Genomic DNA, 26,789 nt, shown 5'->3' on the forward strand with positions numbered 1-26,789 from the left:
ATAATCAATTAAATCGCTGATACAAGTTGTTAATTGTGGTTGATTATTGTAATTTGTTGAAATTTGATCTCTGTAATTTTTGGTTGTCAATTTTTAAAACTTTAAAATATTGCAGCAAATATAAGAAAATTTAATTAGTTGAAACTAAAAATGGTATAAATTGATTGATTGGAATGATTTAAACTCGGTTAAATATTTATATATTTTGATTAAAAGGAGTGTATGGTATTATATATTGACTTGAATCCGATTAATGTAGTTTTGGAGCTAGTTGATACAGGAAGAAAAGTGATATATATTATAATGTTAATGAATATTATTTTATTAATCTTTTCTTCCTTTACTTTTAAGTAACACAAAAAAAATTTGAGAATTACGAGAACTCTAAAATAAAAAATTTAATTTAACTTAATCAAGACTAAATCAAAACAAACCTTTACTCAATTCATTAAATGCCATTAATATCAACATTTTGTGCTATATATATTATTTCTTTGTCAACCAATGATATTATGCAATTTTCCATTTAATTAAAATAAATAAAAGTGATTTTATTTGAATTTTTATTATTATATTTAATACTATAAACTAAATAAAAGAGCTTTAAATTATATAATTGAAGGAATTGATTTTTTATTTATTAACCACTTTGACTATTAACAGCTAATTCCATAATTAATCTTGTAGCTAAATGTAAGAAAGGATAAGCTGAAAAGGATCCAACTTCATCTAAATCTTGATGTTTATAATCTAATTTATTTTGTTCTGATTTTTCTTGTTGCTGTTGTAAATTTTTAATTTCATCTTCTGATTCCCATCCATCAAATTTAAAATCAACTAAATAATTATTTGGTTCTAATTGAAATAATTGTATTTGCATTTTCATTAAATTTGGAGTTGATGATGATGATGTTTGTTGTTGATTTGTTGTAGTAATATTATTATCATTGTTGTCATTATTTTCATCTTTTATATTAGTATTATTATTACTTACATCATATTTCCATCTTACTCTTATTGTCCATAATTCTTCCTCTGTTGGTTTTGCCCATTCTGCTCCTAAATTTTTTAATGCTCTATAAATTTCTCCCATAACATCTAAAGGATAAGATCTTGATCTTATACCAAAATGCCATCTTGTTTTAGATTTCTTTGTTGGTTGTGGTGGTTGAATTTGAGAATTTGGTTGATGTTCACTCATATAAGCTCTATGTATTGATGGTAAACTTGATGGTAATATTGCTATAGTTGAATTTGGTAATTGTGATAAATCTGGTACTGTTGCTAATGTTTGATAAGTTAATGATTGTTGTACACCAGGAGCAGTACTTGTTGAATGTTGATTTGTAAAATGATTTCCTCCATTTGTTCCTGATGGTGGAGGAGAAGAACTTAAAAAACTTTCAACATTATTCAGTTTTGATTTTTTTAAATCTTTTACTAATGAATGATTTTCTTTCATTAATAAATAAGCATCTAATATTTCATTATTTTGATCTTGTGGTATACTATGTTTATTACTATTTTCAATAACATTTATAATTTCATCTCTGTCATAACCCATTGTTACATTTAATGCTCTTATAACATCTTCATCAATATCAATTTTATTATGTTTATCTTTTTGTTGTGGTAATAAATAATCTGGCATATCTTTTTTAAACCATTCATCTTCCATTATTTCATGAATTGTTATTCTATTTAAAGGATTAACAACTAACATTCTTGTTAATAAATGTTTTGCACCAGAACTTAAATAATTTGGTAATGTATAAACACCATTACTAATTTTTTTAAATAATGCAGGAATAAATTCATCATCAAATGGTAATCTACCACATAACATTACATATAATATAACACCAGCTGACCATACATCAACTTCTGGTCCAGCATATAATTTACCAGATATAACTTCAGGTGCAGCATAATTTGGTGATCCACAACTTGTTTTTAAAAAATTACCATCAGTCATTATATTAGATAATCCAAAATCTGCAATTTTAACATTTAATTTATCATCTAATAATAAATTTTCAGGTTTTAAATCTCTATGAACAATTTTATGTCTATGACAATATTCAACTGCAGCAATAATTTGTTGAAAAAATCTTCTTGCTTCATCTTCCGGCATTTTACCAGTTTGTACAATATAATCAAATAATTCTTTACCAGCAAATTCAATAACCATTATAATATCATCTTTTGATTTTATAACATCATATAATTTTATAATATGAGGATGTCTTAATAATCTTAAATAAGAAATTTCTCTTTCAACTCTACCTTGCATATCTGATTTTGCTAAAGTTTTACGATTAATAATTTTTAATGCAACTCTTTGTCCTGTTGCTAAATGTTGTGCTAATTTAACTTTACCAAATGATCCTTCTCCTAAAGTTTTTATAACTTGATATTTCCCTATTCTATTTTCTGGATTTAAATTAGGATCAATTGGTGTTTGTTGTTTATCTGAATGATGATGTCCATGATGATGATGGTGATGATGACTTGAGCCTTGTTGTGACTGTTGTGACTGTTGTGATTGTTGTGACTGTTGTGACTGTTGTGACTGTTGTGATTGTTGTGATTGAGCCTGTGGTTGTTGTACTGGTTGTTGTACTGATTGTTGTTGTTGTTGTTGTTGTTGTTGTTGTTGTTGATTATTATTATTATTTTGTTGAGATTGATCATAATCTGGAGGTGCTTGATCCATCTGTATATCTTGTGAATCAGACATTTTATATATATTATCAATTATGATATATATTAAATACGGAGTTTTTGAGTATTATGTTGTAAATATTAATTTATTAAGATTTTCGTTGATAAAAAAATATTACTACTATTTACATAATTAATTATTCATTTATGTATGTGTTCACTTAATAATAATTTTCTTCACTGATTAAGGAGAAAAATAATTGAAATGTCATAAATATACTCAAGACATTAAAATTTTTTATGACATTGACTAAATTTGGTCTAGGCATTTTTTCCATACTTTCTTCTTCAGTTGAAGGTTTTGACATCTTGTATTAGGTTATCAGTGAATTACCCTTTTACTGAGTATTTTTGGAGACTTCTTAATTGCTTTTTAAGGCAGATTAAAAAATTTGGTTGTAAAATTGTAATCACTAATATATAAATACTTATAATAATGAAAAAGCTGCTAAAGTTGCAAATCAAGGTGTTATACCACCAGACTTATTATTAATTGTTAAAGTTAAAACTGGTTATCTAGAAGTACTACCATCAGGTGTCGTATGTTCATAAGGTTCAAACAATAGTCCAAATTTACTATAATGTACAAGTTAGGTAGTGTAAAATTAAACAAAAATACTTATTATTAAAATGTGTTTTAGATTTTAATTAAATCCTGTATATAAGATATAAATCAATACAAAGTTATAAATTCATAGTAGATAATAAATAATTTAATTAAATATGAGTATAAATACAAATTTATAAATGAAGTATTAATAATAAGACGCGTTTGATTTATAAAGTATTTTCAGTTAATTACAAAACTCATGTTTGTATATATTATTCTATTCATTGGTGTTTTTTAACTAACTCTTTAATGGTAGATAATTTATCATTTAAGATTTAAGCAATACACATAACAATTATAAAATCAATATACACATCACTAAAATTATATATAAAGTATTAACTAATATCATTTAATGTAATTCTAAATTCTCCACTTTAATTAATATAAATATTATTACCAATTAAAATTTGATACTCTTAATAATCTCAAGTATATACAAAAAATCAACCCCGCAAAATTTCCAAAATATTTAATTACCACTTTAAAACATTTTTATTACAATATTATAAATTAATATAAATATCATTAAGTTTTACTCAATTTTTTAAAAAATTTTCATTTGATTTCTTTATTTTACCAACAGCTTTCTTTGAATCATTTATCTTTATTTCAATTTCGATATTTCAGAACGATTTAAATTATAAGTTAGTTATAAACAACCCACTAAATTTAAAACATTTTTCATATAAGTTACAATTTACAACCATTTCAATTTTAATTTTTATTCTGTTTTATTAATTTATTAAAAACTTCAAACTTTAACTGTCTATGTCATTTTTAAATACAGCTATAAATAATTTACCTGAAACATTATTAGAAACGACCAATTATTTACAAAATTTATTAGACAATGATAATCAATTATTAGAATATTTAAATAATCAAGGTAACAATTCTCAAAATTTAGATACAATTGACAATCAAAAACAGAGTTACTATATACCAACTATTGAAGATTTTTCAGTTCATGATACAAATAGATCACGTAATAATTCAATTGATTATTCATCATATTATGATACTTCAACAACAACAAATTCATTTTGTACTCCAAGATCAAGTTTTACAATAAATTCTATTGAATCAGAAATTGAAAATTTACCATCTTGTTTGAAACCAAATATTTGGAAAAATGAAATTATTATTTCTAATCCATTTATTGATCAACAATTTATCAAACAATATCAACAACAATTACCAACACCAAAATCACTCAATACTCAAAATGATATACAATTACAGATTCAACAAAAATTAAATTTACTGATTCAATTAAAAGAAGAACAAAAATTAAAACAACAACAGCAAGAACAAATTGAATATTTCAATTCAAATTATATTAATAATGAACAACAAAGTTTAATTAATTTACAAAATCAACAATCTAACAATTTCAGATCTTCTCAATATCAACAATTTGATCAATATCCAATTTCACCAAGTGATTTACCAAATTTTTATAATCTGCTTGTACAATCACCACCACCACCACCACATCAACAACAACAACCTCAACAACAACCTTATTTAACATTTAGAAATTATTGTGGTAATATTTTCACTGTTCCTTTTAATTCTAGATTTTTTATTATAAAATCATATAATATATTAGATGTAAATGCAAGTTTTACTCATAACATTTGGACATCAACAGAATTAGGTAACAAAAGATTGGATAGAGCATTTAAAGAATTACAAACATCAAATTCTCAAATTAAAGGTAAAGTTTTTTTATTATTTTCAGTAAATTCATCAGGAAAATTTTGTGGAATTTCAGAAATGAAAAGTTGTTTAGATTATTCAAAACAAAGTGATATATGGTGTGAACAAAGTAAATATAAAGGTATATTTCCTGTTGAATGGTTATTAATTAAAGATGTTCCAAATAGATTTTTCCAACATTTGAAAATCCCTGCTAATGATTTTAAACCAGTTACTAATTCTAGAGATACTCAAGAAATTCCTTTTGATATTGGAATTTCAATGTTAAAAATTATTAGTTCATTTAAAAATAATGATTGATTAGTTACAAAACTTAAAATTTTACACTCGCTTATTAAAATATTATTTATTTATTTCAACCATTCGATTACTATTGTACATAATTCTCTAATATTATTAAAAGTTACTTGATTCTAATATTTATTCAATATTTTGTAAAAATGCCTAACTCTTTATTTTTTTAAATTATTTGGTTGCAAAAAAAAATTCGGTGCTGGGCTCTTAATTTAGCGCGCGATTAATAATCTAAATAATCTGATGTTAAATTAAAGCAATAACTTAAATTTGCAACACAACCAATCACTCAACAGTAACTAAATTTTCACAAATGCTAGCTTTCAATAAAATACCCAAAAGAAAGTCAACACTATCAATAAGGAATCTCACCAACTCAACAATAAGTCACCAAAAGAAATCATCAAAAAAGTCAAAAGAACCACCTAAAAAAGAACATACATTAGAATCAATACAATATGGTCCACTTTCACAAGCACAACAAGCTTATTTAGATAGAGTCATAAGAGTAGACCAAGCAGGAGAATTAGGAGCCAATTACATCTATAAAGGTCAATACTTTATATTAGCAAATAAATATCCTCATTTAAAACCAATATTAAAACATATGTGGGATCAAGAAATTCATCATCATAATACTTTCAACAATTTACAAATAGAAAGAAGAGTTAGACCTAGTTTATTTACACCGTTATGGAAATTGGGAGCGTTAGGAATTGGAATGGGGACAGCATTAATTAGTAAAGAAGCTGCTATGGCATGTACAGTTGCTGTTGAAACTGTTATTGGTGGTCATTATAATGATCAATTACGTGTATTAATGAATCAATATGGAGTTGATATTAAAGATAAAGAAACTGGAGAAATTTTAAAAACTGAAGAGTTGGAAAGAGATTTAAAAGTTAGTAATGAATTAAAAGATTTAAAAAATACTATAAGTCAATTTAGAGATGATGAATTAGAACATTTAGATACTGCTATTGAACATGATGCTCAAAAAGCTGTTCCTTATATGATTTTAACTGAAGGTATTAAATTGATATGTAGAGGTGCAATTTGGACTGCTGAAAGAATATAGAATAATAAGAACTTGTAAATCATATAGAATCTACAATAAGAATAATAATTAATTAAAATATTGAATTTATTACTATTTTGTTATCTTTTTGATGGTGGTCTAATCCCAGTTCTATGTTCATCAGGTTTATGCATCAAAGTAATAGTAGTTCCAAAATCACTTGAATAAACAAATTCAGTTTTTGAAGGAAACCAACAACAACAACTAAAAGTCATTGAACCACTTTCACTATTTGGCATTTCAAACATTTTTGTACCTAAAATTTGATCATAAATAAGAGTATTTGAATTTTTTTCAAAACTTGTTGAGAAATAAGTACCATCTCTTGAACAAGAAACATTTATGATTGATTGATCAATATCTGTTATTAAATTTTTTGATAATAAATTTGAAGTATCCCATAAACTTATTATTCCATCACTTGCTCCAACTACAAAATAAGTACCTTTTGGAGATACACTTATTGAATTTGTAGATGATCTATGACCTTTTATTATTGTTTTTAATTTATATATTTCTTCTCCCAAATCAGTTGATTTTTTATTTATATTTATATTATCATTTATTTCATATATGGGTAATGATCCATCATGTAATGCTAATATAAAAAATGAATGTTCATAATTAAACCATTGTAAATCATATATATGATCATTAATTTTAAAAATTTGAATTAATTTATAATTATTTAAAACTGAATAAATTAAAATAGTTGAATTTTTATCAATTGCAATTAAAATTTCACCATCTATTGAATATCTTACAATTCTTAAATTTTTACACAGGGTTTTTAAATTATTTATTAATTTACCATTTGAACTTCTCCAAATTTTAATATTTTCATCATTTCCAACAGTTGCAAAATCATATTCAGTTTTTGGATCCCAACTTATACTTTCAACAGATCTTAAATGTGCATCTTCAATAATAATTGGATCAAATAAACCTTCGGGAAAACATTTATATAATCTTAATGATTTATCAGTTCTTGATACAACCAATCTTGAACCACATTGATTTATTGATATAGTTATTACTTCAGTTGATGATTTGGTATGATTTCCTATAGGTTTATCTACGTATACTATTGGTTTGAATTTTTTGAAAAATTGTTGATTATGATTTATATATTGTGATGGATCATTTATATTCATTTGGTATTAGGTGATTGATACTGAAATGTATTTAAAAACATGAAACAAATCTTTAAATCGAGTCGTAAAATAAAAAGCTTCTCTGCTACCAAGCGAGAAGCGAAAAATTCGTGAATTTTAATTTTAATTCAGGACTACCAAATTTTTTTATTTTTTGGAAATTTCTGATTCTATTTATATTATTAACCACGTATCATATATTAATAGGCAAATCAATAATATATCTTACTTAAGAAGATATAAATAATTACAAGATATTAATTAAATGTCATCTTCACGACCTAAATTAATATCATTAGATGCATTTGCAAAAACAGTTGAAGATGCAAGGATAAAAACAGCATCAGGAGGAATAATAACATTAATTTGTATATTAGTTGCATTGATATTAATAAGGAATGAATATATTGATTATACAACAATAATAGCAAGACCTGAATTAGTAGTTGATAGAGATATAAATAAACAATTGGATATAAATTTAGATATAAGTTTTTTAAATCTACCTTGTGATTTAATATCAATTGATTTATTTGATGAAACTGGTGATTTAAAATTAGATGTTATAAATTCTGGTTTAGAAAAGTATAGAATTTTAAAAACTGGTGGTAAACAACTGGAAATTTTAGATGATCAACCAGCATTAAAAAGACAAGTTCCATTAAATGAAGTATGTACTGGATTAAAGGAAGGAGAAGAAGGTGAATGTGGATCATGTTATGGAGCATTACCACAAGATCAAAAACAATATTGTTGTAATTCATGTTCAGCAGTAAGAAGAGCTTATGCAGAAGCTAATTGGCAATTTTTCGATGGTGAAAATATAGAACAATGTGAAAAAGAAGGATATGTTCAAAGATTAAAAGATAGAATTAATGAAAATGAAGGTTGTAGAGTTAAAGGTAGTGCTAAAATTAATAGAGTTGCAGGTACTATGGATTTTGCACCAGGATTTTCAATGACAAAAAATGGGAGACATGTACATGATTTATCATTATATATGAAATATGAAGATAAATTTAATTTTGATCATATAATAAATCATTTATCTTTTGGTAATGAACCAAATAGTGCAAATGATTATAGTTCATTATCAACATTAGATGGACATTCATTTTTGGAACATAAGAAATATCATATGAATAATTATTACCTTAAAATAGTATCAACAAGATTTGAAACATTAGCAGGTAAAGAAAAATTCGATACAAATCAATATTCAGTAATAACTCATGATAGACCATTACAAGGTGGTAAAGATGAAGATCATCAACATACAGTTCATGCAAGAGGTGGTGTACCTGGAGTAGCTTTTAATTTCGATATATCACCATTAAAGATTATAAATAGAGAACAATATGCTAAAACTAGATCAGGGTTTATATTGGGTGTTGTAAGTTCAATTGCAGGTGTATTGATGGTGGGAGCATTGTTAGATAAAAGTGTATTTGCTGCTCAACAAGCTATTAAGGGAAAGAAAGATTTGTAGATTAGAAAAACTTAAAAAATGCATTACATTACTGTTTAAAAGTTTTTTTTTTGAATTTGTATTATAGAGTATATAAAAAAATAGAAAATATAACATTTTACGTTGGTTTTGAAGTTTTGTTAGGTTGACCTTTTTTTTAAAGTCTATGTACATTTATGCCAATCTATTTACACATCACTTAATAAATGCAGTATATTTGAATAATAATCTTTTGATAATATATCTTTTAATTCATCTTTAGTTACCCATTGATATTCAATTTTAGAATCTTGTGGTTCAAAAGCTCCCGAAAGAATATGAGATTTTATAAAATATTCTTTATTTGAATTATGATGACATGGAGTTTTTGATACATTAAAATAATTAATTTTTTTACCACCTATTTTATATAAACCTTTTTCAGCTAATTCATGTAAAGGTAGTAAACTAGTTGATGATTCTTCTTGATTGAAATTTGGTAATTTCCATTGATTTTCTGATTTATTTTTAATAATTAAATATAATGTTCTATTTAATTTTCTTTCTAATGATTTTAAATCATTTAATTTATCAGCTTCAGTGATTCTTGAATTTGGAACTATTTTCCTACTTATTTCATTTTCTTTTATATTTGATTGATCTTGTCCCACCATTTCATCTTCTTCTTTATATGTTTTAGGAACTTTTATATATTGTCTAAATCTTCTATCTCTTAAATGTTTTAAATCTGGTTTTCCCAGTGGATATAATATTTTTGGATCATAACTTACTGAATTTTTATTCAATTGTCTATATCTTAATTCTCCCATTGTACCAGTTTTAAAATAAAACCATTTTGGAAATGTCCACATTAATCTTCTCCATAATTCTGATTGATATTTATAAAATTTTGTTTGGAATGGTGTTAAATCTTGAGTTATTATTGGTAGACGTGATAATATTAGGGTTGATGATATTGGTGTGGAGGTGGTCGTGGTGGTTGCAGCTGATGTTGAGTAACATTTCACTGTATTTAGTATCGTGCTCCTCATGATATATATAAAATATGAATTGGAGTTGATTAAATTCAACTTAAACTATTAGATAGATCTACTTACTAAAGTCTGAAAAATTTTCGTAATAGTTAATTCTATTTTATGTAAAGCTACCAAATACTCGCTTATTTAAAAATCATCAATCAAATTTTTCCTCAACCAAATAGTTTCCCACCACTTTTTTTTTACAACCAGCTTACTACGTAAAATTTCAAATACAAATAATAATATCGACGTATTATAATCAATCAATCAAACGATACTCAAAACGCAACCACAACAATTCAAACTAATAATAAAGTTTTATTTTTGTATATATATATATTTTCTGAAATACTCGTATCATTAGGCTTGTAAGTCATTCAAAAAAAGTAGACATAAATTAAATTTGCAAAAAAATACTTTTTAAGTAGCTAAATCAAAAGGTTAATTCAGAACATAGTATTCAATTATATAAGAGTAATTGCCCGATTATTTATAAGACCATCAAAGTAATTTATTATTCTCGTAAGGAACTTTATACTGTAAATTACAATCAAACTAACACATCATATAAATTGAAAAAAAATTTTGTAAAAGAATATAAATATGCTGATTGAAAGATTTGATAAAATTCTTAAAGAATTACCAGGTTTACCTGCACCGGGAGTTTCTGGATCTCGTATTAAAGAATTAACTCAAATTGCAGTAACAGATTTAAATAAAGAAAAAGAAAGTCAAATTATTGCAGCTCTTTATTCTAGTTGTAAATCAGCTCAATTATCACATAAATTAGGTACTTTATATGTTGTTGATGCAATTTCAAGAAGATTAAAAGCTGAAGCTACTAATAATAATGAAACTGTAAATTCAAATGCACCTGAAGGTACATATGCTTCTGCCGTTTATAAAATTGGAGAATTGATTGAAAGTTTAATTGATAATTCAATGGAATATCAATTAGATCCAGGAATGATAAATAAAATTGGTAAATTAGTTGATATTTGGGAAAAATATGAAACTTTTGATCCAACTATTTTAAATAAGATCAAAGATAAACATTTTAAATCTACAACTCCACCAGGGACACCTCCAAAAACTAGTGTTGAACCAACTAAACCAACTTCGGAAAGTAAAGAATCAAATAGTATATTACTGGCTTTAGCTTCTCTTGCGAATACTGGTTCTGCTAATAATCAAAATAACAATAATTCAAATCAAACTAGTACTACTAGCGAATTGTTAAATAACTTAGCTAATCACCAACCGCATCAACAACATCAGCAACAACAGCCACCACAAGAACAAGCTATCTTCAATATGTTACATCAAATGCAAGGTAGTGGTATGGCACAACCACAACAACCACAACAACAGCAATATCAAGATCCATCTTTTATTAGTCTGAATGATTTTAATGTGGGAAGACGTGACGCTCGTGAATCTCATATTGGTGGTGCTGGTAGACGTGATAGATCAAGATCCCCGAAAAGAACAATTAAATCCCCAATAGCTGCTTCTTCATCAGTACAAGCAATGCAAGCAAATTTACAACATTTAAAACAACAACAAGCTGCTGCCGCTGCTTCTGCTCAAAATAACTCTACATTTTCACCAAATCAACAATATCAACAAACATATAATCAACAAGTATCACCTCAACAACCACAACCACCACAACAACAAAATCATTATCAAGATCCAGCTTTTGTTCCTCCATCAGCAATGGGAGGAGAAATGAATTTACCAGGAACTCCTCATTATCGTCCAAGAAATGTTGGATTTGATCAAACTGTTCCACAAGGTACAATTAAAGTATTATCAAGAACCTTATTTTTAGGTGGTGTACCAAGGAATATGGATGAAAGAACTTTGGCTCAAGTATTAAGACCATTTGCAGAAATTCAATCAGTTATACTAAACAGTGAAAGAAAACATGCATTTGTTAAAGTATATTCAAGAAAAGAAGCTGAACAAATTATAACATCTTTTAATAAAGATAATCAGTTACCTTTAAGAACTCGTTGGGGTGTTGGATTTGGACCAAGAGATTGTTGTAATTATCAACATGGTATATCCATTATACCAATTCAAAGATTAACTGAAGCTGATCAACAATGGGTAGTAAAAGCTCAATGGGGAGGAACAGGTGGTCAACCAATTTCAAGTGGTATGGTAGTTGATGAACCAGATATTGAAATTGGAGCAGGAATATCATCAAAAGCAATGTCCAAAAAAATGCCAACTAATTCTGCAAGAAATGGACCTAAATCAAATAGACCAGGTGAACCGGATGAAGAATTTGTTAAAACTACTTTAATTCAACAACCAGCTATACAAATGAGTCATGGTACAAGACCAGATTTTGAAACTTATCAACAATCATCGGTAAATCCATTACAAGGTTTATTTAGTGGGAACAATAATAATGCATCTCCTCAAATTCAACAACAACAACAATATCAACAACCAGTGCAACAACCTCAATTTCAAAATAATTTTCAACAACAACAATTACCAACAGGTATGCCACAGATTCCACAATTTCAAGGCAATCCAATGGCTGGTGCTGCAGCTCCAACTGTGCCAGATCCAAGTCAATTCCCACCTGGATTTGCTGAATATTTAATGAAAGCTATGCAACAACAACAACAACAAAATCCTCAATAATTTGAAAAAATTCTAGGATGCTTAAATTACAAAATGTACAACTAATTTATTTGAAATACGTCACAATCTCTACATCTCTACGCAATTTTATAGCAATCATCAAGCTCAGAATAGACTCAATGGGTCGATTACTTAATACTCGTGTGAGCTTAAACTTTTTAAGATTCTTCATCATGTTAATTATGAAAACGCGTCTAATCTAAAAATAGTAAACACAAAAAATATACTGTTAAGTTCTCTAATATATTAACTAGCATACTATATCAACAATACTACCACATATGAGTAGTAAGCAATACCCTAGCCTAAGACCTAATGCAGGTAGAAGAACATTGGGAAGCTCACCTTCAGCACCAGTAATAATAAGTGCACCCAAAGATGAAACGGGGCTCCTTCCATACAGTACCAGAAAAGCTCTGGATAATGTATTAATGAATAGTCTTTCATCATCACCATTCAAAGACATAGAGAAACCTCAATACTCAACTAAAAGGAAACAAGAGAAAGAGAAGAAAAAGAAAGAAAAAGTCATCCTAATACATAATACAAACGGAGGTTGGACTCCAAGTCCTAAAAAAAAGAAAAGATCCATACTAGATAGTTCAAGTCCCCTCAAACAAGATTCAAATCCACTAGAAAGAAATACATTCCCCAATTTTCCAATAAATGTAAAAGACAATGATTCAGATGATGATAATGATGATGGATTTGGAACTGTTTCAATTCAAGACATAAAAAAGTCACCTAAAAAAACACCAGAAAAATCAGTATCAGAGATAAATTTAGATCTAACGGATGATGAAGATGATGATATATTTAAAACCGTTAAGGTCAATAAAAATAAACCTAAAAAACCTTCAAAATCACAAGATGCAAATATAGAACCTGTTAATTTAATCCACGAATTTGAATTGAAAAAATATGGAACCAAAAAAGATATACTAAGGAAACATAAACATTTAAATATTCCCCACTCAATAAGATCAAGAAAGAAATTATTAAAGAGAGCATCAAGATATTATAAAGTCATACCAGAAATACTAGCAGGTAAAATAGATCCATCGATATATTATGAGAGAGCTAAAAGAGAAAGTGAAAAATCAAATCATGATACAATGATAGCAAAAGATAAATTAAAAATCAATTGGGAATCTTTTTATGGTGGGTACTACGGGTTCCAAAGACAATCAATAATAGGTAGTGATATTTTCAAAAAATTTGAATCTAGTCTAAAAAAATCAAGTTCTTCAAATAATACAGTTAAATATTGGTCACCTTCAAGTTTTGCTATTCATGTGCTAGCTAATGAAATTATTATAAGATTGATTATAGAAGATTTGAAATGTAATTTTGAAAAAGCTGAGGAGGTTTGTCAAGAAACTACTGATTATGGTATTATTATTGCAGATCAAATTGAAATTGAGAATGATCTTGCTTTTGATGATAATTAATGATGAAGAATTTATTGATAAATTTACATTTAAGGTTCGTTGAAGTTACTAACGAGGGCATGATTAATTGCATTTATAGAATATTAGTAATTGTAATGAATATATAATGATTTGCATATAAACTTATCAATCATGGGAGGACTTAAAAAGCGCAGTTTTAAATCTTTACGCGCGTAAATCAAGTTCAAGTCACATTATGAAAATTCAACTTATCAAATTGAATCATCCAGTTTAATCAACTTTAATAATCTCACAATTTTGTTCCAACACTTGATAAGGCCCAATTGGGTAACAATAAGGAACTTAATATCGACCAAAAAATTATTTCATAGTTCTCCTTCAATGGCAACAGACCAAGTATTTGTAAAAGAAATCTCAGCTACTGCAATAACCGGTAAAGATGCATGGAATAGACCAACTCCACAACCAATTAATATCTCAATATCCGTGTTAACTGATTTTCACAAAGCTTCAGTAACTGATAAATTGAAATATAGTGTTAATTATGCAGTTTTAACTAGAAACATCTCGGATTTTATGAAATCAAATGAGCATAAAAATTTCAAATCTTTAGGTAATATTGCAGAATCAGTAAGTTCAATTGTATTAAATGAGACTAAAAATTCAGGAAAAATAGCCAACATCAAAGTCAATAGTCCCAAATCGGAGATCAGAGCAGACAGTGTTGAATATGAAGTGATACGAAGTAATGATGAAAGTTTACCAATACTGGATATTTATAGAGTCAAAAAGCTAAGATTATTAACCATTATTGGAGTTTTCACCTTTGAAAGATATCAAAAACAAATAGTTGACATTGATCTAGAATTCAAGATCATAAAAGACGACCCAAAATTAGATTTTCACAAGATTGTTTCGAATATTGTAAATTATGTCGAAAATTCAAATTTTAAAACTGTTGAAGCATTAGTGTTCAAGATAGGTCAATTGATTTTTCAAAAATATGGAAAATTTGGGATTGAATCTGCTGATGTTAAAGCTACGAAACCTAATGCATTTAGTCATGTTGATGGGGTTGGGGTAAGTTCATTAGTTACTAAACAAAATTTTAAAGATGCTCCTGATTTGGAATTGTCTCATCCTAAAGAAATGCCGAATGGATTTGATTTACCAGTTGAAAGTTCAACAACTGACGACTTTAAGGGTGATCATGAAGCATTTATTGCATTTGGGTCAAATGTTGGTAATCAAATACAAAATCTTAATAAATCATTGGTTTTACTAAAACAACACGATATTTCTGTTGAAGCAACTTCTTCATTATATGTGTCCAAACCAATGTATTTTCTTGATCAGCCAGATTTTTTGAATGGAGTAATTAAAGTAACTTTCAAAAATCATTCACCACAAGATTTACTAAAAATTCTAAAAGATATAGAGTATAGTCATCTACAACGTGAGAAAGAAATTGAAAATGGTCCAAGATCAATTGACTTGGATATTTTATTATATGATAACGTACAATTAAACACTCCAGATTTAATCATACCGCACAAATCAATGCTTGAAAGAACATTTGTACTACAACCATTATGTGAATTATTACCGCCAGACCAAATCCATCCTATTAGCGCAGAGCCATTTCATGAACATTTAAAACAACTACTATTAAACGAGCAAGATTCAGATTTACAAAAAGATTCAAAATTACTACAGATTAATCCAATACCTAGATTATCAACCAAAGAAAATATTTTAAAATTTGATCAAATAAATTACCAATCACCGACTCTAATCATGGGAATATTGAACATGACACCTGATTCGTTTAGTGATGCTGGAAAGTATTACAATAGTGAATTGGAAAAAGTGGTGGTTGAAGTTGAGAGATTGATTAATGAAGGTGCTCAAATTATTGATATTGGAGGTGTATCGACAAGACCCGGAAGTATTGAACCACCTGAGGATGAAGAAATTGCAAGAGTATTACCATTAGTTGAAAAAATTAGAAGTTCTTCAAATCCAAAAGTTGCCAACGTTTTAATATCCATAGATACTTATAGGTCAGAAGTTGCCAGAAGATGTTTGTTAGCTGGTGCAGATATTATAAATGATATATCAATGGGCAAATATGATGACAAAATTTTTAAAGTTGTTGCAGAATTTGGATGTCCTTATATTATGAATCATACAAGAGGTACACCAAAAACAATGTCTTCATTAACAAAATACGAACCGAATAAAAATGATGATCTTATTGAATTTTCAATTGATCCAAAAACGGGACAAGAAGAAATAAATTTAAAACCTGAGCTAACAAATTTGTTAAATGGCGTATCAAGAGAGTTATCCTTGCAAATTTTAAAAGCATTTGCTAGTGGTGTTAAGAAATGGCAAATTATATTAGATCCAGGTGTAGGATTTGCTAAAAATTTAGAACAAAATTTGGGATTGATTCGTAATGCATCATTCTTCAAGAAATATTCGATTCAAATAAATGAGCCAATAGAGAACTCATCAATTTTACAAAACAAACATTCATATTTAAGCTTTAACGGAATGAGTGTTTTGGTAGGTACTTCAAGAAAGAAATTCTTAGGTACACTCATTGGTCAGACTGAAAATTTACCAGCTGAAAGAATTTTGGCTACTGCTGCTACTACTACTGCTTGTATTGAACAACATACTGATATTTTAAGAGTTCATGACGTTAAAGAAGCAAATGATGTTGTGAAAGTAAGTGATGCTATATACAAAAACATTATATAGAGATTCGGATTTACGAAAAGTTATAGAGTTTATGAGTTATGATTTCTAATGTCTAATTGTAGATATGTATTTTAATGTTGGCTATTTAATTAATCTACCTAATTCTATTGGGTATGCCTAATCTGATTATTGTCTTTTCTTTCCTGAAAATCGTTTCTTAACCTTATTACTAATACTTTTATTCCAGACAATCCCACTCATAATAGATCTATGAAATCCATAAACATCATGAATATTTGAATCGCCATTTAAAGTATGATCATTAAAAGTGGAATCTGCTAAAGTTTGTCTTTCTTCATCAGTCATACCAGTTAAATCTTTTAATTTATTAGATTTCATTTTTTCTCTTTGCTTAGCTACAAATGTTCTACATTTGTTTATTTCGTCTTGTGATAATGATCCAAATCCGTATCCTCCTATTTTTTTAAAACAATGATCAATTAAAATATTGGGATCTAATAATTGTTTAGGGAAATTTTGAGTGAATTGAAATAATTCAATTTGTTCATTTTCTTCTCCTCCTTTATTTCTTAGCTGAAACTCAGGTGCGTCTAAACAAAGCTTGAAAATAGTTAATGAAATTCTGAATATAGTTTTACTATTCTCGTAAAATAATATATCCCAAACCCTCAATACTGTTTCAATTGGTAATATACCAACAAATAATGACATAAACCAAGACGATGTAACTAAAGTAACTGGTGGTAATCTTGTTAAAATTTGATCTTCTTTTAATTTTTCACCTTCAAAATTTGTCCCCAAAATATCCCATAAATCAGGTATGTATTCTTTAACACAAAGCATCAAAACTCCTTGGTCAGTATGAACACCTTCCAAATTCGCCAGATGTACTTTTGGTATTATACGTTCTGTTAATATAACCAACATCCAAAATGATTTTTCTTCATTCATGAATAATAATAATAGTCCAGCTAAAAAATTCAATGATTGACAATAACCAATTTGTGGTTGATAATGAGCAAATGCAACAAGAACTCTCCTTAATGATTTTATAAGTTCCGTTTCATCTCTTTCCGTAGTTGTTGAATTTGCAAATGATGAAGTTGATGAATTTATTTTGGGCTTATTTTGAAATTCTATTATTATTGAAGAATTGAAATATATATTATCAGGAAATGTTCTAAATAAATCCCTTTCTATAATTTCCGTATCCTTATTTTTTATTTCATGAGTTGCTTCAACTAGTTGTTCATAACTTATATTTGAATTTGACATTTTTTCATTCCCTCCAGCATAATAAAACCATGCATTTCCTCTCCATTCAGGTGGTATTCCCTTACGAATTAATTTTTTAACTTTATCTGATTTTGGTGGGAATCTTGTTGGTATTATATTTTGATCTATTGAGTCTGAATCAGTGGTTTTGTAAATTAGTCCGTTTGTTTTCATAAGTAATTCCCATTTATGTTTTCTCTTTATTGAATAATCTGAATATTCTTTGAACCATTTATTGTAATCATTTAATGTTATTTTACTATGAGAAGAAACTTTTTTAAATCCGTATCTATCTATGTTGGAGTTTAGTATTTGTTTATCTGATATTGATGAAGTTGGTTTTATATATGATCTACGATTTGTGATGTTTGTATTTATTGACGATCCTTGCTCTAACTGAATTGTTCCAGTACTTATATCTGTATTGTTGTAATTGTTATCATTGCTTGGCGTAGTTGTTGTATTGTTTATGTCTAAACCGTTAATTCCTGGGTTTAGATCATCTGGATCAATTGATTGAATATCTATGTAGCTATCTCTTTGAGAAGGTGATTCTGCCTCGTAATAATTCAATAGTGAAAAATTTCTTGAATATGATGATTCTTTTCTTTGATGGGTATTTTCATTGTTGGTGTTTATAGATTTATGTGGCAGCAAGTGAATACTTTGTAGTTTTTGTTCATTATTACTATTGGGATCATTATGAATAGTGGCTGCCATTATTATTTTACTAAATTATAGCTTTGAGTAAATTCTCCGAAAATATTCTACTTGATGATTAATATGATTAGCACATTTGATGATTCCAAATTTGAGTCCGGTAAATCCTTAGCAGTTGAGATTATTAGTTGAATGTGTTTCACAATAACTTTATGTGTCAAAAGTAAAATCAATCTTTTAAATTAAATTCTTGATCTGAAATTGTTAATAGTGAAAAGAGAATAAAATAAATTATTATTTTCAATACTTTTAATGATAATATAATTTCTTAGCAAGAAATCAAATAGAATCAGAATAAAATTGAGATGAAAACAATATTAATAATACTTCAACTATAACATATATCATTCATTTAACTAATATACTAGGGCTATTCATTTTTTGATAATACTACTTAACTCGAAGAAATGTATTGGAGAAATGATTGGTGGGGTGATGATCCTTATCCATCATGTAAAGAAATAGAATTAAATGAAGGTATGATAATATCTCATGATTTTGAATTTCCAGTTCAATATATTTCAAAAGCCATTTATAAACAAAATTGTTATGCAGATATGATACCAGTATTAAATACAAATGTTGGATTAGTTATTGATAAATTTACTGAACCATTACCAATAGTTTCAAATTCATGGTATGATTTTACTCAAAATAATATAAGAGGTTCTTTTAGTTATAGTGTTGTTTCCATAATATATGCTATTGCTGTTTCTGCTGTAATTACTTGGTTTTTAACAATATTTGTTTTAACTAATTATACTATAAAACCTTCTTGGTTATTAAAAGCTTCAACTTTATTATCCTCGGTTTATATGTTAGTGGTTGTTATCAGGTCAATCATAATATTGCATATACAGCAAAGAGAAGGTTATTTACATGGAGCAAAGTTGTTAGCAGAAATTAATGGTAATAGAGCAATCACTATAATTGATTTAATTGTTGTGTTTCTTCTACAAATTAATCAAGTTCAAATAATAATGAGATTATTTCAAAGACAAAAAGATAAACGATTAACTTTTTATATTGGAGTTTTAGCTACTTTAACTTCACAAGTTATATGGGGAGTTTCACAATTTTATTCATTTCAAAAAGATGATGAAGCTGGTGATATTTTACCTGCTTTTATTTATTTAGTAAGAATTGCAATGGCTTTATGTTACGCTGCAATTATCACAGTATATTTTATAACAAAGATACAAATCATCATTGCTAATAAACGGATTTGGTTGCTAACGTTATTAACATTAATATTAATCTATAGTCCGGTTGCATTTTTCATTGCAGATGTATCAAATGCATTTATTTATGAATTATCCGAGATATTTTCAGTTGTAAATTATGTTATTGGAGTAGTGATACCTTGGGAATGGTGTAATAAATTTAATTTAATAATGAAAGCAAAAGAAAAAGAAGGTGTTTTAGGTAGAAGATTTTATGAAGATGAATCTTATGAATTAGATCGATTTGAATTATTTGTTGAAGAACAAATTCCAAGAGATGGTACGAGTAGTGATGAAGAGGAAGATGATGATAATGATAATGAACATAATGATAGAAACCACAATAATAATAATAATAATGATAATGATAATGAGAATACTAGATTAACACAAGATTATAAATCACGACAGTCTTCATCACCTATTAAAAGTAATAATCAAAGCAAATTCAAAAAAGCTTACCAAATTTCAAAATTAGCTTTTATATCTTTTACAGATAGTGTTATAGCTGCTGGTTTTGCTATACCAAGATCTGTAAGTGTATCAACTCAATCATCAAAAGGAGACAGTAATAATGAACATGAAAGAACCACTGGTACCACCAACACGCAAAACACGCAAAGAAATAGCTACACAAACCATCCAACAAATCATGAAATGGTTCATACTGCATCTAATTTAAATTCACAATCTTCAGAAACTAATGTTGCTTCTTCAATAAATACAAATCCAAATAGAAATAGAAGAAATATTTATGTTTATGCTAAAAAGGAAGTTGTTGTTGATTTAAGTGATGAAGAAAATTAATTTAATCATAGAGTTCATGTAATATGTATGTAATAAAATTTTATTTATAAATATATGGCATAGTACATTATGTTATTAAGTACTTTAATATCTGTAAATAAATAACAATATAATATCTATCCGAAATTTTGAATATCAAAAAATTATCCGAGTGTCGTAGTATAAGATTATATGTCACGACGATAACTATATTACAACTACGCGTTAAAATACATCTCTTCTTTATCTCTCTCTCGTTTAACAAAGAGAGAAAGAAACAAAAAATTATACGAAGTTGTTTACTAAAAAATATTTTTTTTCACATAATAAAAGAAATAAACTTACCATCAAAAATTTTTTAATTCTGACAATCATACGACTAAATTGATTGATTCTCATTTTTATTCGTTTCAAATTATTTATTATTTGTTCAATTTGTATTTATAAGATTCAATATATATATATATATCCAAGATTTTCGAGTATTTAAGATCTGAAAAATTTGAAAAATCAATCAATCGTTTATCATATCTAAGTTTCATAATTTTTTTATTTGTTATTTATTCATTCATATTAATTCTTGATAAATCCATTCATATATAGTATACAAAATTATCAAAGATGGCATTAGTTGATTTAACATTATACGCATATAATTTCTTTATGACATTATCAACATTTCAACAAATCTCATTATGTATAATTATACCATTCATTTATAATATACTATGGCAATTACTATATTCAATGAGAAAAGATAGAGTACCATTAGTATTTTATTGGATTCCATGGTTTGGATCAGCTGTACAATATGGTCAAAGACCTTACGAATTTTTTGAAGAATGTAGACAGAAATATGGTGATGTTTTTGCATTTATGTTATTAGGTAAAATTATGACAGTTTATTTAGGTCCAAAAGGTCATGAATTTGTTTTCAATGCAAAATTAAGTGAAGTAAGTGCTGAAGATGCTTATCAACATTTAACTACTCCTGTTTTTGGTAAAGGTGTTATTTATGATTGTCCAAATTTTAGATTAATGGAACAAAAAAAATTTGCAAAATTTGCTTTAACTACTGATTCTTTTAGAAGATATGTTCCATTAATTAGAAATGAAGTTTTGAACTATTTCAAGTCATCTGATTCTTTTAAATTAAAAACTTCAAATAAAGGTGTTGCAAATGTTATGAAAACTCAACCTGAAATTACCATATTTACAGCTTCAAGATCATTATTAGGTGAAGCAATGAGAAAAAGATTTGATGAAACTTTTGCAGGATTATATTCAGATTTAGATAAAGGTTTTACTCCGATAAATTTTGTATTCCCAAATTTACCATTACCTCATTATTGGAAAAGAGATGCTGCTCAACAAAAGATATCTGAAACGTATATGAAAGAAATCACTAAAAGAAGAAAAACTGGAGATATTGATGAAAATAGAGATTTAATTGATTCATTATTGGTTCATTCAACTTATAAAGATGGTATTAAAATGACTGATCAAGAAATTGCTAATTTATTAATTGGTGTATTAATGGGTGGACAACATACTTCTGCTTCTACATCTGCTTGGTTTTTATTACATTTAGGTGAAAACCCGTCTTTACAAGATGAAATTTACAAAGAAATTTCAGAAGTTATAAAATCAAAGGGACAAGGTGGTTCATTAGATGATATAACTTATGAAGATTTACAAAAAATGCCATTAATTAATAACACTATAAAGGAAACTTTAAGAATGCATATGCCGTTACATTCAATATTCAGAAAAGTCTTATCTCCATTAGTTGTACCAAATTCAACTATGGTTGTACCAAAAGGACACCATGTATTAGTATCACCAGGTTATGCACATATAAATGAAAGATATTACCCTAACGCATCAAAATTTGATCCTCATAGATGGGATGAAACATCAACAACAACAACAACAAACAAAGAATCAGATGAAGTTGATTATGGTTTCGGTAAAGTAAGTAAAGGTGTTTCATCATCTTATTTACCATTTGGTGGTGGTAGACATAGATGTATTGGTGAACAATTTGCTTATGTTCAATTAGGTACTATATTATCAACTTTTATTTATAATTTGAGATGGAAATTAAAGGAAAACAAAGTACCGAATGTTGATTATAATTCAATGGTCACCTTACCTGAAGAACCTGCTGAAATTGTTTGGGAAAAAAGAGAAACTTGTTCAATATAGTTAAGGCATTTTAAATTGATACGATTCATAGGATAATTCTAACAAATATTTGTTTCTTATGTAGTTTTATAATATCACTTATTTATTTTAATATTAATAGACCATATATATCCAAACATGGGAAATTTGAATCGAGTCTTGTCCGAAATTTATTAATTGATTTAATTTGGAAAGTACATTGAAAATGTGAAACAAGAGAACACAAAATTAATCTTTTGCAGTAATTGTAATCAAACTTTGACTTCTCGAAATCGCAAATTTCATATTTATAGTTGCATCAAAGCTATACAAATCATGACAGTGTATTGGTGATTACCTTTTTGATCTCACCCTCAGTAAACTTAAAATCGAACCGTTTTACTAGTAATAAAGATCTGTACATCATTGATGAATAATTTATAGAATTTGATTTGCTAATAATTTAATTCTCTATACTGCATATAAAAGCATACTATTACATATTTTTTATAATCTAATCTTCACGTGAGTCAGATTATATTAATTTTTTAATTTATTTTACAGTTTGAATATATACCAAACGAATCAATTCTCAGACAATACAGAGCTATCCGAGTTTTCAAAATTTTGGCAAAGGTATATCGTAGCCTCTTAAAATTATATAACACGGTGAAAGAATAAGTTTGCTAAAGTCCTTACTCATAAAGAAGAAAATCATCCTAATCATCACATCTTACCCACGTAGAATAATTCTGAATTATGTTCAAAAAATTGATACGACCATCCACATTATCATCATCAATACGAGCGTTAAGTCATAAGGTTCCAAGCTCAAGACTCACCAACAAAAGGTCCCCATTTATACTATCAACTTATTCGCAAAATAATCTTAAATCATCATGTAAATATTATAGCACCAATTCAAATTTAACAGAAGAACAAATAGAAATTTTGAACCAGGAACGAGCAAAAGACAACGTAGACGTTTGTATAGTAGGAGCTGGCCCTGCAGGTTTAGCAACAGCAATAAAATTAAAACAACTAGACAACGAAAAAGGAAATGGAGATAAAAGAATAATAGTATTAGAAAAAGCGGCAGATTTTGGTAGTCATATTGTAAGTGGGGCAGTCATTGAACCACAAGCATTCAGGGAATTGTTTCCCGATGATGAAAGAGATATCCCTTTACCTGATGATATAATTACTAAAGTTACTGAGGATCATATGAAATATTTAACTGAATCTGGATCATTCCCATTACCTGAACCACCACAATTAACAAATGCTGGTAAAAATTATATAACAAGTTTAAATAATGTTGTTAAATATTTAAGTGAACAAGCTGAAGAAATTGGAGTTGAATTGTACCCTGGTATCTCAGTTAGTGAAATTTTATATAATGATCCTAAAACAAAAGATACTGTTATTGGAGTAGCTACTCAAGATATGGGAATTGATAAAAACGGAGCACCTAAAGATACTTTTGAAAAAGGTATGGAGTTTAATTCAAGAATCACTGTATTTGCAGAAGGGTGTCATGGATCATTAACTAAAAAGATTATATATAATTTTAATTTAAGAGAAAATTCCAATCCACAAACTTATGGACTAGGTATAAAAGAAGTTTGGGAAGTTCCAGCTGAAAATTTCAAAAAGGGGTATGTGGGTCATAGTTTAGGATACCCATTAACAAAAGATTCACAAGCGTATGGAGGTGGATTTGTTTATCATTTCGGTGATGGATTAATTTCCATCGGTTTAGTCATTGGATTAGATTACAAAAACCCATATATTTCACCATATCAAGAATTTCAAAAAATGAAAAAACATCCTTATTATGCTCAATTTTTGAAAAATGGGAAATGTATATCTTACGCTGCTAGAGCTTTAAATGAAGGTGGATATCAAAGTATACCTAAATTGTATTTTCCTGGTGGGTTATTAGTTGGTTGTGGAGCTGGATTTTTGAATGTTCCCAAAATTAAAGGAACTCATACTGCTATTAAATCTGGTATATTAGCTGCTGAAGCTATATTTGATAGAATTAAAGATACTGAAGAAATTGAAGATGAAGATGAATTTTTGACAACTATAACTGAAAATCCTTTAGTTTTATCAGAATATGAGACTTCTTTCAAAGACTCTTGGGCATACAAAGAATTATACGAAGTAAGAAACGTAAGACCAAGTTTTAATTCACCATTAGGTACTTTAGGAGGATTAGCTCATTCAGGTTTAACAACATTGATCACAAAGGGGAAAGAACCATGGACTTTATCATTCAAGCATACAGATTCACAAGCAACTGAACCAGCATCCCAATTCCAACCAATAGATTACCCTAAACCAGATAATGAAATTACATTTGATATTTTAACTTCTGTTTCAAGAACTGGTACGTATCATGACGAAGATGAACCATGTCATTTAAGAGTTCCCAATCAAGATTTACAAAAACATGCCGAATTAAATTGGGAAAAATTCAAAGGTATTGAACAAAGATTTTGTCCAGCTGGAGTTTACGAATACATAGAAGATCCCACAAATGAGTTAGGAGTTAAATTTCAAATAAACTCGCAAAATTGTATTCATTGTAAGACTTGTGATATAAAAGTACCTTCTCAAGATATTGATTGGACTGTTCCTGAAGGTGGTGATGGTCCTAAATATTATATGAGTTAAGTTTGGAAAGAGATTTTGTATATAAGAGATTATGTATTTATTCAATTTAATTATTAATTTATATTTATTTATTAAATTATTATATAGTACATGGTAGAAGAATTGAAATTACGACTTTTGTATTTGTATATCAATCTAAGTAAATTTAAGTTAGTATAAATTTCTTCAAAGCTGTTTGAACTTCATTTGAGATACATACAGATAAATAACCAGTTTTTCTGGGTGATATAATTACCAAATCAATACCTTGTTTTTGAAAATTTTCATTAACTTTTTGTACGTAGTTTTCCAACGTTCTGACAGTTCTTTTAGTATGAGTGTAAAGTCCAAATAGATTTAAGACCTCAATGAACATACAGCCTGTTAGTATGTTAAGTAAATTCTCTACAAGATTCCAGCTTGAAAATGGATTAAAAGCTACGTATAATTGTTCATTTATACTGCTGATGATATCATGTAATTGAACTTTATCAATGTCCAAACCAACAACTTCTGAAGTTACCCCAAACTCATTATTATCAAAAACTCCAATAACTTCTTCTATTCGTGGTTCTTCTCTTTTAATTGCACCTTCTTCTTCACCAGGATAAGATAATGAAAATTGAGGAATTAAATCAGAATAAGAAATTGAATTATAACATCTCGGTATCCTTATAATTCTTGTATTTGTATATGTCGATGAATTTTGATCCAGGTAAAAATTTGGAAAATGATTTATGACTAATGAGATTTGATTATTTGGTAGGTGCTGTTGTGATGATAAATATTCATGATAGTTGAAAAATACTAATGGAGGTGTGTTTGCTTTGTCATTATTGGTGGTTGCTGTATTATATTTGTTCGTTATATCATTATAAGATTGATCATTACTCATGAATATTTAATAATTGATCGTTAGTAGAGGACTTTGAGTTGTGCAATGTATTAATATCAATTAGTAAACAATTGTTTGTATCTCCTGTATATAAAATAGCTTTTTTACTACGATGAAGTTTTGATTTTTTTACAACCAATTTTTTTTTTCTATTTTCACATTCTTCTTTCTTTCTTCTTCAAAAT

General features: G+C 27.5%; 14 protein-coding genes across 14 annotated transcripts; 9 read left to right on the top strand and 5 right to left on the bottom strand. All coding sequences in view use genetic code 12, as the record gives it.

Annotated features, from left to right (window-relative positions):
• Positions 1–640: 640 nt before the first annotated feature.
• On the bottom strand, positions 641–2,740 carry SNF1 (AMP-activated serine/threonine-protein kinase catalytic subunit; the record flags this gene model as incomplete). Its single annotated transcript, XM_051766947.1, has 1 exon — positions 641–2,740. One exon carries the CDS (start codon positions 2,738–2,740, stop codon positions 641–643), a length of 2,100 nt encoding a protein of 699 aa, XP_051622190.1.
• Positions 2,741–4,105: 1,365 nt separating this feature from the next.
• KGF54_000977 (mRNA-binding phosphate metabolism regulator) lies at positions 4,106–5,359 on the top strand (the record flags this gene model as incomplete). The annotated part of the gene is made up of 1 exon (XM_051766948.1): positions 4,106–5,359. The coding sequence occupies one exon, from the start codon at positions 4,106–4,108 to the stop codon at positions 5,357–5,359; it is 1,254 nt and encodes a 417-aa protein (XP_051622191.1).
• Positions 5,360–5,666: 307 nt separating this feature from the next.
• KGF54_000978 (putative monooxygenase) lies at positions 5,667–6,431 on the top strand (the record flags this gene model as incomplete). The annotated part of the gene is made up of 1 exon (XM_051766949.1): positions 5,667–6,431. One exon carries the CDS (start codon positions 5,667–5,669, stop codon positions 6,429–6,431), a length of 765 nt encoding a protein of 254 aa, XP_051622192.1.
• Positions 6,432–6,511: 80 nt separating this feature from the next.
• Positions 6,512–7,585, bottom strand: KGF54_000979 (uncharacterized protein; the record flags this gene model as incomplete). Its single annotated transcript, XM_051766950.1, has 1 exon — positions 6,512–7,585. One exon carries the CDS (start codon positions 7,583–7,585, stop codon positions 6,512–6,514), a length of 1,074 nt encoding a protein of 357 aa, XP_051622193.1.
• A 265-nt stretch (positions 7,586–7,850) lies between these two features.
• On the top strand, positions 7,851–9,074 carry ERV46 (Erv46p; the record flags this gene model as incomplete). The annotated part of the gene is made up of 1 exon (XM_051766952.1): positions 7,851–9,074. The coding sequence occupies one exon, from the start codon at positions 7,851–7,853 to the stop codon at positions 9,072–9,074; it is 1,224 nt and encodes a 407-aa protein (XP_051622194.1).
• Positions 9,075–9,241: 167 nt separating this feature from the next.
• On the bottom strand, positions 9,242–10,084 carry KGF54_000981 (mitochondrial 54S ribosomal protein mL46; the record flags this gene model as incomplete). The annotated part of the gene is made up of 1 exon (XM_051766953.1): positions 9,242–10,084. One exon carries the CDS (start codon positions 10,082–10,084, stop codon positions 9,242–9,244), a length of 843 nt encoding a protein of 280 aa, XP_051622195.1.
• Positions 10,085–10,675: 591 nt separating this feature from the next.
• On the top strand, positions 10,676–12,736 carry KGF54_000982 (Nrd1 complex RNA-binding subunit; the record flags this gene model as incomplete). The annotated part of the gene is made up of 1 exon (XM_051766954.1): positions 10,676–12,736. One exon carries the CDS (start codon positions 10,676–10,678, stop codon positions 12,734–12,736), a length of 2,061 nt encoding a protein of 686 aa, XP_051622196.1.
• A 281-nt stretch (positions 12,737–13,017) lies between these two features.
• Positions 13,018–14,187, top strand: KGF54_000983 (uncharacterized protein; the record flags this gene model as incomplete). The annotated part of the gene is made up of 1 exon (XM_051766955.1): positions 13,018–14,187. The coding sequence occupies one exon, from the start codon at positions 13,018–13,020 to the stop codon at positions 14,185–14,187; it is 1,170 nt and encodes a 389-aa protein (XP_051622197.1).
• A 342-nt stretch (positions 14,188–14,529) lies between these two features.
• On the top strand, positions 14,530–16,917 carry FOL1 (trifunctional dihydropteroate synthetase/dihydrohydroxymethylpterin pyrophosphokinase/dihydroneopterin aldolase; the record flags this gene model as incomplete). Its single annotated transcript, XM_051766956.1, has 1 exon — positions 14,530–16,917. The coding sequence occupies one exon, from the start codon at positions 14,530–14,532 to the stop codon at positions 16,915–16,917; it is 2,388 nt and encodes a 795-aa protein (XP_051622198.1).
• A 126-nt stretch (positions 16,918–17,043) lies between these two features.
• Positions 17,044–18,873, bottom strand: KGF54_000985 (Rab GTPase-activating protein; the record flags this gene model as incomplete). Its single annotated transcript, XM_051766957.1, has 1 exon — positions 17,044–18,873. The coding sequence occupies one exon, from the start codon at positions 18,871–18,873 to the stop codon at positions 17,044–17,046; it is 1,830 nt and encodes a 609-aa protein (XP_051622199.1).
• A 407-nt stretch (positions 18,874–19,280) lies between these two features.
• RIM21 (Rim21p) lies at positions 19,281–20,903 on the top strand (the record flags this gene model as incomplete). Its single annotated transcript, XM_051766958.1, has 1 exon — positions 19,281–20,903. One exon carries the CDS (start codon positions 19,281–19,283, stop codon positions 20,901–20,903), a length of 1,623 nt encoding a protein of 540 aa, XP_051622200.1.
• A 600-nt stretch (positions 20,904–21,503) lies between these two features.
• On the top strand, positions 21,504–23,090 carry ERG11 (sterol 14-demethylase; the record flags this gene model as incomplete). Its single annotated transcript, XM_051766959.1, has 1 exon — positions 21,504–23,090. One exon carries the CDS (start codon positions 21,504–21,506, stop codon positions 23,088–23,090), a length of 1,587 nt encoding a protein of 528 aa, XP_051622201.1.
• A 717-nt stretch (positions 23,091–23,807) lies between these two features.
• On the top strand, positions 23,808–25,730 carry KGF54_000988 (putative electron-transferring-flavoprotein dehydrogenase; the record flags this gene model as incomplete). The annotated part of the gene is made up of 1 exon (XM_051766960.1): positions 23,808–25,730. The coding sequence occupies one exon, from the start codon at positions 23,808–23,810 to the stop codon at positions 25,728–25,730; it is 1,923 nt and encodes a 640-aa protein (XP_051622202.1).
• Positions 25,731–25,875: 145 nt separating this feature from the next.
• On the bottom strand, positions 25,876–26,604 carry KGF54_000989 (uncharacterized protein; the record flags this gene model as incomplete). The annotated part of the gene is made up of 1 exon (XM_051766961.1): positions 25,876–26,604. One exon carries the CDS (start codon positions 26,602–26,604, stop codon positions 25,876–25,878), a length of 729 nt encoding a protein of 242 aa, XP_051622203.1.
• Positions 26,605–26,789: the final 185 nt, after the last annotated feature.

This window comes from Candida jiufengensis, assembly GCF_024610255.1.
Source record: "Candida jiufengensis strain CBS 10846 chromosome Unknown scaffold7, whole genome shotgun sequence".
Classification (NCBI taxonomy): Eukaryota; Fungi; Ascomycota; class Pichiomycetes; order Serinales; family Debaryomycetaceae; genus Lodderomyces; species Lodderomyces jiufengensis.